Source organism: Nicotiana tabacum, chromosome 7 (assembly GCF_000715075.1).
Source record: "Nicotiana tabacum cultivar K326 chromosome 7, ASM71507v2, whole genome shotgun sequence".
NCBI lineage: Eukaryota > Viridiplantae > Streptophyta > Magnoliopsida > Solanales > Solanaceae > Nicotiana > Nicotiana tabacum.
In genome coordinates, this window is record NC_134086.1 from 147,485,476 (window position 1) to 147,497,892 (window position 12,417).

General features: G+C 38.1%; 2 protein-coding genes across 2 annotated transcripts; both read right to left on the reverse strand.

The window, feature by feature from the left end:
• Positions 1-4,243: 4,243 nt before the first annotated feature.
• On the reverse strand, positions 4,244-6,372 carry LOC107820360 (MYB-like transcription factor ETC3). Its single transcript, XM_016646624.2, has 3 exons — positions 5,393-6,372; positions 5,195-5,282; positions 4,244-4,666 (listed from the first exon to the last, which is right to left on the reverse strand). Exons 1-3 carry the CDS (start codon positions 5,451-5,453, stop codon positions 4,549-4,551), a joined length of 267 nt encoding a protein of 88 aa, XP_016502110.1. The 5' UTR covers positions 5,454-6,372; the 3' UTR covers positions 4,244-4,548.
• A 121-nt stretch (positions 6,373-6,493) lies between these two features.
• Positions 6,494-12,089, reverse strand: LOC107820358 (histone H3-like centromeric protein CENH3). The gene is made up of 7 exons (XM_016646622.2): positions 11,798-12,089; positions 11,464-11,498; positions 11,340-11,376; positions 11,129-11,250; positions 9,912-9,986; positions 7,805-7,880; positions 6,494-6,862 (listed from the first exon to the last, which is right to left on the reverse strand). The coding sequence occupies exons 1-7, from the start codon at positions 11,868-11,870 to the stop codon at positions 6,807-6,809; spliced, it is 474 nt and encodes a 157-aa protein (XP_016502108.1). The 5' UTR covers positions 11,871-12,089; the 3' UTR covers positions 6,494-6,806.
• Positions 12,090-12,417: the final 328 nt, after the last annotated feature.

The following is a 12,417-nucleotide window of genomic DNA, read 5'->3' on the forward strand; positions in this document are numbered from 1 at the left end:
TCTTGGGGAGTTTGACGTTGGTTTAGGGTGGTTTTCCAGCATTGATAGAGGTGGTGGTGCGACTGAGTTTTAACTACGACGGGAGGGGTGCTGCTGGCGGGTGGTCGATGGGATGGAGATGGAGTTTGGGCTTGACAGTCAGGTTTGGACGTGAGGATGGGGGGAGCTCTTTTAGGGTTTGCTTTCTTTTTTCTTTTTGAAGAAGACGAGTGTACAGTACTTTTTCCAAAAAATTTCAAATCCTTCCCGTTCCTTCCCCCCCTCAGGTTTCCTTTCTTTCTTCTTTTATCAAGAAGAAAGACCAACAGTCCTTTTTCTTTTTAAAAAAAAAAAATTCCCAGTCCGTGTTTTTGTAATGCAATGCCCATGAAAATGAGCCCCACGCGTGGTGGGGTTCGAGGCATATGTCCCCCACGCGTGGTGGGGTTCCCCATGTGTCCTGGACACGGTTTATTATGGGCTAGGTCCGAAAATTAGGCCTAAAATCGGGTAGTTTGAACCCGAATATTATTCTTTTGCCCGAACCCGAGAAATAGAAACACGTTGCTTAACTAGTCCTATGTAAGCAAAATAACTACCAAAAATAAGACTAGTATTTAAACAAAACTATATCTTTTTTAAATATTTTTCAAGGTTTAAAATAGCTACCAAATATTAATAAAACTATTTTTTGTAATTTTCGTTTTTAAATGTTAAGATAAAATATGAGGTAATATTTTTGTATTTTTTCAAAGTTAAAAAAGCCAATAAAACTTTAATAGAATTATTATTTTTGTATTTTTTCGAAATTATATAAGGTACAAAAATAAAGTGCAATTTTTTGTATTTTTCAAGTTTATGAGAAATACATAAACTAAAATTTATATATATATTTTTTGAAATTTTCTTTTTGCAACGAAATAAAGTAAAATAGTTAAAATAGCTATACTAGACCCAATTTCACATATTTACGCTAAAAATGTGAAAATTCTCGGGGAGGGTCAAAAATCACGTGCTTACAGTAGCGTACGAGAGCCATAAGCTGAAGGATGCACAGCGGCGCTATGCCGCCCACGAAAAAGAATTATTGGCTTTCGTCCATTGCTTATGCCTTTAGAGGCACTATCTGCTGGGAACCTCGTTCGTGGTCAAGACAGACAACACAGTTGTTAGACATTTCATGACCTAGCCAAAGTTGAATGGTAGACAGGCCAGGTGGGTGGAACTCCTAGCGAAATTCCACTTCAACCTGGAGTACCGAAGTGGGAAGACCAATCATATTGCTGATGCGCTCAGTCGGAGAGTTGATCTAGCATGAGTGTGCCTACCCGCCACCCAAAGGGTGAGCAAAGTAGGCACCAACATCAAAGGCCAGATACAGGATCTACTCATCAAGTATCCTGCTACACAGTATTTGGTCGATTTGGTAGGATAGGGCAAGACTCGCCAGTTCTATATGGAAGATGATTTCTTGAAAGTGAAAGGGAACCAACATTATGTTCCTAAAGGAGTAGATCTGCGAAAGACTCTTCTGGCGGAATGTCATGATACTTTGTGGGTCGGCCATCCCAGTGAAGACCGCACCATGGCATTACTTTGCCGTAGATATTATTGTCCTCAAATGGCTGATGACGTCGCTCAGTATGTGAAGACCTTTCTAGTATGCCAGAAGGACAAGTCAGACTGCTTAACATAAGCGGGATTCTTGGAACCACTAGCTGTCCCAAAGAGACCTTGGGAAAATGTTTCCCTGGATTTCATCACCGGATTGCCGAAGGTCGGAGATCTCACAACTATCTTGGTTGTGGTAGATTGGTTTTCCAAGTATGCTACCTTTATTGCAGCCCCATAATACATCTCAGCAAAGGATACAGCTCGGCTCTTCTTCTCTCATGTCGTCAAATATTGGGGTCTGCCTAAAGGCATTGTTAGTGATCGCGACTCATGCTTCACTAGCAACTTTTGGACCCAACTCTTTAAGTGTCTCGGGTTAAAACTGAGTCACAACTCAAGTTTTTATCCGCAATCTGATGGCCAGACGGAGCGGTTCAATGGCATGCTGGAGGAATATTTCCGCCACTTTGTAACCGGATCGCAGAAGAACTGGGTGAAGCTTCTGGATGCTGCTCAACTGTGTTTCAATTCACAAAAGAGCTCTAGTACAAACAAAAGTGCTTTTGAAATTGTTACCGGACAACAACCGCTACTCCTACACACCGTGAATGCACCAAACATGTCAAAATCTCCTCGAGCTGCTAGCTTCTCAAACGAATGGAAGCGAAATTTGGAGATAGTGCTGAGCTATCTTGTCAAAGCCCAAAAGTGGATGAAGAGGCATGCTGATCAAAATCGTCGCTTTGTTGAATACCAAGTAGGAGACAAAGTGATGGTCTAAATTCCAAAGCGATACTTGTTTGCAGGGGTCCATGACTCGCGCCTATTATAAAAATACATTAGACCCTTGTCTATTGAAAGGCGTATTGGGAAAGTTGCATACCGGGTGGATACCCTAGCCTGGTGGAAAATCCATCCCGTCTTCCATGTCAGTCTTCTGAAACCTTTTTGGGAAGACATAGAGGATCCTTCACGGAGCCAACTCCCAATACCAAGTATTCGACGCCCTAATTCAACGGGGAAAAGGCGTGTTGAAGCTATTCTTGATGATAGAGTGATTCATGCCTCAAGGAAAGATCAGCAAGAGTTCTTGGTGAAATGGCAGGGCTGCAATGCAGAGGAGAATACTTGGGAGAGGGGAACAAGCCTCAAAGCCTTCAAGAGCCTAATTGATAATTATCTTGCAAGTAAGGCACCGAGGACGTCGCCAACTCAGGTGGGGGAGAATGTCATGGGCGGTTTTCTAGACATGCTCCATGACCCCTTGGACGCGCCCTGTGGCGTTCTAGCAAGCCTCCCAACCCTAGTGCCACAGACGGCCCCGTGGACTTGGCCGCGCCAAGTGACAAGCGTGCATGTACCTCTGTTTCCCCACCGATATCCCTCGCCAGCGCCCAGCCGCAGGCAAATGCCAACAGCGTCGCGCACGCAGACCGCGATGCCAAAGACAAGGTTGCTGACAACGGACCTGTTTCTACCTTGGAGAAAACTAAGTCCTTTTTATTGTAAATATAAAGTTGTTTTATTTTATGTACTTCCATTATGTTCCTCTAGCTTAGTTAGGTCTAGTCTTGTAACTTTGGTTTTTTTTCAAGCACTATTAGGGGGGATCAAGCAATCAAACTTTCTAGCAAGCAAACAATTCTCTGTACTAGTATCTCTCCCCCTCGATACCGTGTTGCTTTTCTATAATAGCTTTTATTAATGCAATCAAGCTTTCTTTCATTCTCAATTCTCATTTATGTTCTCTCAATTGCTCTTGACATTGATTTTTCCGTACGGCACTGACAATCTCGTCTAGCGTACGGAGGGAACCTTAGTTGGAAAATAGTAACTGCATTGACATCAGTTGCTTAGCCTTACGTCGCCCTTCGAAGGAACCTCAGGAAGGCGCCGCGTAACATTAAGCATGAATCATCAGAATGATGGAAATAAACTATAATGTCAATTACTATTAAGTTGGTGTTTAAACGCGTGGGCTGAGGCATGTCTAAGAGAAAGTTAATTCCGTCTAACCTTTTTTTTCCCGTTAAGTTTGATAATAATAGGACCCTTTTGAAGCTCAAGGACACTTTTCTCTTCTGCAAAATGATTGATTGATACTTTCTTTTCTTGCTAAATGGTAGCTTGATACTTAATTTGTTGCTAAAGGTGCCAACATTTTTGCTTAGACTAGACTTAATAAAATAAAAAAAATACAAGATATATAGAAGAGGGAATTGAGGTAATCAAAGCTTGAACCTTCGAATAAGCAACAGCTTTTTATCACTTTCTTCTGCAATATAATAACCACAACTTGGTGAATGTTTACATTTGCTAAACTTTTTAAAGACATGGATAAAAGTTAAAATTATTAACCCCTTTAAAGGTATACCCGTTGAAATTTCTACAACTAATTGATTGGGGTGCAACATTTGGCTGATTGAACCTTAATTAGATAGGGATAAAAAAAATCATAATATGGAGCACTTTTTCCTTTAATTAATCTTATATGGAGGCGTGAATTCGAATTAATCCGGATCCTAAAACGAATATCAGACATCGAATGGGAAACCAAGACAAACCTTATCAATAGATCCTTGATATTTTTCTTTGAAAAAGAGCATTTGTTAATTGCACCTACCGCCACAAATTAAAATATTAGTGGATATAATAATAATATTTTGCATGATTAGTTAATATTCTGGATACATATTTGGCTAAGCCCCCACAATAATAGTATTGCCACCTATAGCTAGTTTACATATACTGGACATAACAACCAAACTAGAAGCACGACCAAAAGATATTAGAAAGGCATAAAATAGAAATCCATGAGTGGAAGTACAATAAAAAGGAAGAATGAAATAATAAAACCGAGAGTAGGGTCCCCAGGATTCCCCAAACAAAATGGAAAAGAGAAAAAGAGAAACTGCTTTCTTCAAAAGCTTTTAGAAGAGATCATATATATAGTAGCTATACTTTTCTTAATTGTCGTCTCTTGTTTGCAAAGCCATCACTGTGTTTCATTATCCAAAACCTTTCTATTTCTTCTGCTGTTCTCCCTGGTATTCTCCCTGCTATCAGTCCCCACCTTCACAACCAAAGTTATTTTTATGAACACACACGAGAATTCAAAACATTAAGAAGAGTACAGCACCGTATATATCATGCAGTGTCACGGGACACCACTTGGTCGAAATTTTTCACTAGATATTTATAAGAAAAATTGAAATATTTGGGATACGTGTAGAAAATGACATTGTTTGTTATTATGGTGATTTATTCTTTTGTCATTTCTTCAAATTATGACACCCTTTATGCAAAATCCTACGTATTCCACTTAGCAGGAGCTAGCAAAGTATCATGCGCTACGTTTGCTCCTGATTATATCCAGTACGGTCTTGTGTCTGAGTGCGAACTTAGTGTAGATTTATTTTAAAAATTGCTCAACCATATATATAGTTCAAAGCCGAGAACAACAAGTTTCAGTTAGTATAGCATCACCTATTAATATAACCAAATACTACATCTGCACCTGCTTATGACAGTGTTTTCCAAGTTTAATGAGATATATGAAACTACTGGTAAAAGCTTTGCAAATCTAGTTATCAACCTTTACCTGTCTCCAACAAGCTTATGCATTCTGTAAATAAGATCTTCTTCTTGCTTGCTCATGCTGATGAACTCCCACTCCATACTATTAACCTCTGTTTCCAAAACAAAAACAAAAAAAATAAATAGTAAAAATGAAAAAAAAGGTAAAGTCCCCTTATAACATGAACAAAGAAAGAAACTGAACCTCGGCAAAGGGTTGTACCTTCATGGCTGCAACAGCGGTGGTGCATGAGCTTGGGCTGATGATGGAGATTTTGATCCATTTAGGTACAAAAGTTGAGAAATAAAAGATAAGAATAATGAGGATCAAGAAAAGAGGAATAACAGAGAGTTTGTTGTGAAATAAGTTAGGACAGCTTCTGTTTTTTTATAGTTGTCCTGAATGGTTCGACAGATTTGTCTGCATTTGTTATCATGAAACAACGGCTGGTCCTAACTAAACAAACTACACGTTCCCTTTGACTTGCAGTTGTCATTCCTTCTTTTATTACATTTTTAGACAAGGCTCTTTCATAGTTTTTATTTATATGGCGCACAAACTCTTGCCAATGGATTATTAAATTGAAAGGATAATGAGGTTTTACATAATCTTTCCGCCAATTTTATCTCCTGACAACTGTTACGTCATTGTCTCTACATTAGGCATTCTAAGCTGAAACGAGGCAAGCAAATGAAGGGAAGCATTACGGGGCCGACTACTAGAAAAATAAAGCTTCGTAGAATCAGTCATGTCGCTTATTTAAGACCCACGACTATTTTTCACTTAATAAGCGAAGGAGAATTGAAGTTTTTGTCAGGTTTATCCCATTGTGTTTAAGGCACAGCGTAATCAGGCCTCTTTTATTTCCAAAATGAGGAGTGCCAGATTAAATCAAGTCCTCCCTGAGCAAACGAGATCTTCGTTAATTATTATGAGTCTTGAGAAGAACTTGATTGTGAGGACCAACGCACACCCAATTCCTGATAGCTACAAAAAGAACATATGCCAGAAAGCACCCCCAACTATACTTGCGCCAAATACAAAAACTGGTTATAATTCCAATATGATGCTCCAAGGTCATTCCAAAACGAGTCGTGAAGGGTGTAAATTTGCAAGAAACACAGTTTTAGTATAAAAATGCAAAACACCCACCCACTTTCAAATGCCATCTTCATCAATATCCAATTCAACAAAGGCGACAACAACGAAAATGGATCCCCTGTAAAGACCTGAATTGTTCCCTTGTTCTTGTCATTCCTTCAGCACAAGTTACCTTCTAACAAGGAACAAAAGAAAGAAAGAGAATTGAGACGAGACAACTGGTAAGGCAAAAGGATGTATCTCTGCAGCCTAAAACATAGACTACTTTCTGCATGACATATAGGTAACTCGTCCACTATAATCACATGGCATAGCGTCCAACTAAGTCAAAGTGTGGTTGTAAGAATTGATACTACAGTATGGAAAGTTGAAGATCATGTACCATAAATAACCCATTCTATTACAGGAGGTAATGGTTAAAATAGAAACAATCTGTAAGTACTAATGGTTAAACTTTGTAGACTCCAGGTGGAGGCTGATTCTTTGAACTGAAGCTGTGCAATTATCTAGTTGGGGTAGGATGGTAATCTGGTCTTCACCAAGGTCGTGCTTTTCCTCCAAGTCGTCGAGCCAGCTCAAAATCCTTTTTCACTGAGCATCAAGAAAGACGAAAAAATATAAATTGCACATCATATAACAAGCGAATACCAAGCAAACAATACTCTAGGCAGTTTAAAAGATCTTTTCCCTTATCCTTGAAACCAAACGACCTCTAAGGCCATACTGCTCACCTCTGTTTCCAGTACTAATTTAAAAGATCATTGGACTATCTTTTCACTGCAGTAAACACCCCCGATTTTTCCGGTATCCAAATAGGGCGTACCTGATACTGCAGGCAGTTTGAAAGATCTTATCCCTTATCCTTGTAACCAAACAACCCCTAAGGCCATACTGCTCACCTCTGTTTCCAGTACTAATTTAAAAGATCATTGGAGTTCTTTTCACTGCAGTAAACACCCCCGATTTTTCCGGTATCCAAATAGGATGTACCTGATACTGTAGGCAGTTTGAAAGATCTTATCCCTTATCCTTGTAACCAAACAACCCCTAAGGCCATACTGCTCCCCTCTGTTTCCAGTACTAATTTAAAAGATCATTGGAGTATCTTTTCACTGCAGTAAACACCCCAGACTTTTCCGGTATCCAAATAGGGTGTACCTGATCTGATGGAAGAATCCCTATGGAATAGAAAGAAGCAATAGAAGAGATAGCCTCATTTCACTTTGCGTTTTTAGCAATGTGAACTGGACTGAACAAAATTAGGACACAAAAAATATGCACATTGATGGTTTGTTACAATCTCTATTATGAAACCAAAACTAACAGAGTAACAAAATTTGCTGACCAGGAGTTTGACAAGGTCTATGAAACCTAAAACACAGGTTTTTGGATGCACCAGCCCTAGCCAGCCCATTCCCCAGAGCGACAAGGAAATGAGTAGGGGGTGTAGAGGAAGGTCAAGGAGAGAAGGAAAAATATCACTATAAAAAAAACAAAAAAAAGAAAAGGAAGAGGTGAAACAGAAAAACTTACTAAGTGTAACACGCTTCGCATGAATAGCACATAGCATTGAATCATCAAACAGATGAACTAAAAAATCTTCTGCAGCCTGCAGAATAACCATCAAAGAAAACTATATCACTCTGACTGATAGTGTTTAAGAAAGAGTATTCATTTTGACATATATTACAGGAAGCAAAAAAACTATATTTTAGCATAAAAAGGTACTTTTACAAGCGAAGGCTGAAAAGCATAATGTTGACTGGATAAGAATCTATGCATTCATAGACTTTCTTACTTTGTACACACATCTACATTTGGCAATTTTAATGATGATTAAATAATGAAAAAATCCACAGAAAGGTATGCTTTCCAAGGATCATACGACTATTACTACACTGTCCACGCAAGTAAAGATAAATTGCCTGACAGAATAGGCAGTGTTTGAACATGATTGCAATGCTCCGACTTGAGGGGAGTTGCGTGAAGAATGGGATAGACTCTTTCACACTAAACTTTACACCAGATGGCTACAGCTTGCAAGATGAATAATAGTTCATATCAACACTAAATATACAAATTTAGACATTGAATAGACACTTCATGTTTCTGCTGCTGACTGTTCCTCTATGATATCTCTCTGTTTTTCGACCACTGCTTTTGAGAGGAGAGGACAATGGATTTCAGAAACATTGCTAGGGTCCTATAAAGTACTTGAAGTCATAAGATCATTGATGCTCTTCAGATTCAAACAAAATCTCATAGGAAAGCCCAAGTGTATGCTAGCAGAGAGATGTGCTAAGACAGATGCTTAGGCTACCACAACAAGCGACGGCTGTGTCCTTTTTCTCACATGTTATACACAGTGCCCTACCGCCTTAAAGGACTTACTATGTTGATGTCCAATTCTAACTGCTTTCATTAATAATCACAGCACGCAAAATCCTTTTAGTCCACCCGTTTCTACTGGACATCAGAATGTCATTGTCTAAAATGGAGAAATTACATCCATGCATTAATAGCAATTACACTTATAGATACATGCAGTCAGAAAGGGATAGAGCACATAGGACTTTTGGTTATAGCAGAAAGAATTCAAGGGCATATTAAAGGAAGCCAAAGGGCATAACCACTAAGAAAGCCCTTTCTCTCCCCAATGCCTCATTCTTTGCTGGGAAACTTAGAAAATAAGGTATTCCACACTAGCGACACCCTGTGTCATACTTGACTAGCTTCATGGAAGGAGAAGGTACCATGTTGTCACTGCAAGATCAGTCGTATATTGATGCATATATAACTACCGAAATTCATGACAACAAAACAAAAGCTAATAGAAATCAATGAGACTTAGAACTAATATATGCCCTCTCGAGTAGAGAACATTTTCACATAAGAAGTCAAATAAGTCAAGTAGCAACTTTATTTGTGGATTGTACCATTCAGGACATTAGCTTAGCTAAGCTAAACCCAACAGATATATAGTGTTTATTTTCAACTTGCCTGATTAATACACCTTAATAGTATTTTGCAGTTTGTCAAGAAAAAGTGACTTAGTTGAGCAGGATTCATAAAGGGAAAATACACAACCATAATCAAAGTAGAAAAACCTTCATGGCGCAAAAGTATGTGCTAGAAATCTCTAAGTACAATAATATTCCAGAAACTCCAACCTCCTTAGCTAACTAGTAGGCCTTGCCATCTTTGGTTGCCTACCAATTGCTGTACGCTAAAGTGCTAACAAAAAGAAGAATATCACTTTGATAATGGATTGGCCCTTCTCATAACTCAGTCACTACCTGACCACACAATTGCACATGCATTATTTTGTTGAGGAACTGATGTTGTAACTTTCTAGAATTTGAAGAATTCTTTTAAAGGAGATTATTAAGCACATTCTGAATTAAGAGTAGAATTTTTATAAAATGCATTAAAATATTTTTAATTGGTATATGGAGCAGAGACTATTCCAAACTAAATATGTTGTTGATATAAAACTACTAGATGATTTATGAGGGCGAGTATATTCATGAATCTCTTTTCCTGTCCTCTTCATGGATACATGGTTCTTACAAATAACTTAAATGCAATGATCCAAATAGCAGCTAACAGATCCATTTATTATTCTTAGAAGTTGTAGTACCTCCTGAAGAGCTATTAAAGCCTCAGCTTGCCAGCGAGTTACCTCTGGTGCAAAAAAGTAACTTATTTCTTTAACCTGCCCCAGACAAGAAAGAGGGGAAAAAAACAATTAGCTTTGGTGAAAAATTAATAAATGCAAAGATTTAAATGTGTAACTATTTGGATAAGTTAAACCATTTATCATCAAGGGTATCAAGATAACAGTTCTACAACACATTTACATCCAGAAGAAAGTCAGCAATAGATGATCAGAATGTAGATTTTTAGCATGCACTCCTTAGTCCACATTTTCTGCCAGAACCATGAACTGAGTCCAAGGGGCTCCTTGAAATGTAGAGCGCAGAAGACCTTCTTAAAATCTGAAGTCAGAAAATCTCTTACATAAGCAACTCCCCTCTAATTGAATAGGGATAACTGGTTTTCGCTTTTGTAAGTCAGGCTAATCATAAATGGTCTGCCTCTCCAATCCCAAACCGAAATCAAAATAGAAAGGGAGAACTTGTGCGTTACAACAAATAACCTTCCTTTGGACTATAGTGCATAATACCAATACTGGTTAAATTGATATGGAAATTGAGCCCAGCTAACCCTGACCTTAAACAAAATAGAGAGAAACGATAAACTCAAAGAAAAGAATAAATTCGTCTTCCTTCTGCTTGTTAACATCAGCAAAATTCTCAATTTTGAAAGCAAATCCTAGAAAATAGGTGAATGTGCATCTTAATGCAGTCCAAAGGAAAATGAGAAAATGAGTTATGGAGTAGCATGTCAATTTCGGCTTGCTATCGATGCAGATTGTTTTCCCTCTTTCAATGGACTTACTCTCTCCGTTCTGTAGTATTTTTTTTTTCCCTTCACTATTTTATTTTATATTATTTTCAATTTAGTCTCACTCACTGATACTCATAAATTAACTAATGTCCCGTGAAACTCTTAACAGTCGCTTCTTCGCTAGTGCAGAAATTCACCTATTGTCCACTCAATTAAGGCATAGCTCTGATAGCCCTCTCATTGTTATCTATATCAAATAAGAAGACCACAATTATTCAGCTTTGGCTTTAAGCTTCATTCTCCCATGTTAGCCAAATCACACAGTAACGAAGCACAAAATCGAACTATGATTGATTTGGAGTTTCCCTTATTTCATCTAATCATGTGGCTGATAAGCTCAAATAATCATGTGGACGGTGGCGCTTAGAGACAGCAATGAAAACTTACAAGTCTGATGAAAGGAGCAGCTGGAATGAGAAGATTCCATGTCTTCTGAAAGCGCCTAATTTCTCGAAGCGCTACTGTCCCTGGCCTGTAACGAGTCTTCTTCTTTTGTGTCCGCCCCGGAGCTGAAAACAAACAAATATTCTCCCATCATTTAGTAACATCATTTAGAAGTAAAGAAATGCACATTAATTTTACAAGTATATACACTCACTTGAAGGTGCAGTCCTCTGACTTGTTCTTGTAGGCGTCTGATTCAACCCAAACAAAAAGCAAATAAATAACCATAATAATTTCAAATTTGCGACACCACACAGAAATCAGAGTTATTAGCATACCGATTGAGGCGCTGAAGATGAAGCTGCAGCTGCAGCTGAAATTTCAAGCATAACATCACCAAAATTAGGGTTAAAAAAACTATTAACTCAACAAAAGTTAATCTCGAAAACTAAAACGAACTATATATGCTTATGTAGACATTCACAGACATAAAAGGCAACAGACGCTCACATTATAGCTGTATATATAGTTGAATTTAATATTGACAAATATATATATATATATATATATATATATATATTTAACTAAATCTGAACCTACTGTCAAAAAATATATATCCGCACTAACCGATTAAAAATTCAGGGAGACGTGATGTTAAGTAATTTCACTAACCAGAACGTGTGGCTGTGGGGCGACTTGGTGGGCGACTTTGTTTGCGTAGGGCTAGGTGTTTTGTTCTCGCCATGGCTCTGTTGTGTTGCAGAGAAGAGAAGAAACACCAAAAGAAGGAGCCGAGGAGATTTGCAGAATTGCAGCGGATTCTAATCTGGTGCAGATAATGTAGAAAGCGTAGAGAAAGTAGAATTTTTTCAGAGGGAGAGAGAGATGTAAGGATGGTTCCCGCTTTATTTCATTTTTTGATTTTTGAAGAATTAAGAGGAACTGCGCTCTATCCCTGCCCCTGTCACTGATACTGTGACACTAGGTGCTCCCATTAACTTGCTTTATTGCCAGTACTTTTTTCGATAATTTGAAATTTACAACCCATAGTTGGAGTAAAACAGATTTGGTCCGCGGTTTTGTGCTTTTATTTTCAATTTCAATAGTCTATTTAATTTCACAAAGTTTATTTTTTTAACCACAATCATCCAAATTAGAATAACTCATCTACTCCAGTTCCCCCAAAAAGATAATGGTGCGGTTCAGAGTACCAAAGAGTTAAATTTAACATTAGTAATGTTGAATTGAAATGCTATAATTTTGAAAAATATACTTTCGATTATCTTAAGTCA

Bases quoted from the DNA above. Each gene is read 5' to 3' on its own strand.
- LOC107820360 (XM_016646624.2), bottom strand. From the start codon at position 5,453: ATGGATCAAAATCTCCATCATCAGCCCAAGCTCATGCACCACCGCTGT. The intron at 5,283-5,392 runs GTACAACCCTTT...TTTTGGAAACAG, and splicing joins CCGCTGTTGCAGCCATGAAG to AGGTTAATAGTATGGAGTGG. The intron at 4,667-5,194 runs GTAAAGGTTGAT...TTGGTTGTGAAG, and splicing joins CATAAGCTTGTTGGAGACAG to GTGGGGACTGATAGCAGGGA.
- LOC107820358 (XM_016646622.2), bottom strand. From the start codon at position 11,870: ATGGCGAGAACAAAACACCTAGCCCTACGCAAACAAAGTCGCCCACCA. The intron at 11,251-11,339 runs GTGAGTGTATAT...GTTTGTTTTCAG, and splicing joins TCAGAGGACTGCACCTTCAA to CTCCGGGGCGGACACAAAAG. The intron at 9,987-11,128 runs GTAAGTTTTCAT...TGTCTGGGGCAG, and splicing joins CTGCTCCTTTCATCAGACTT to GTTAAAGAAATAAGTTACTT.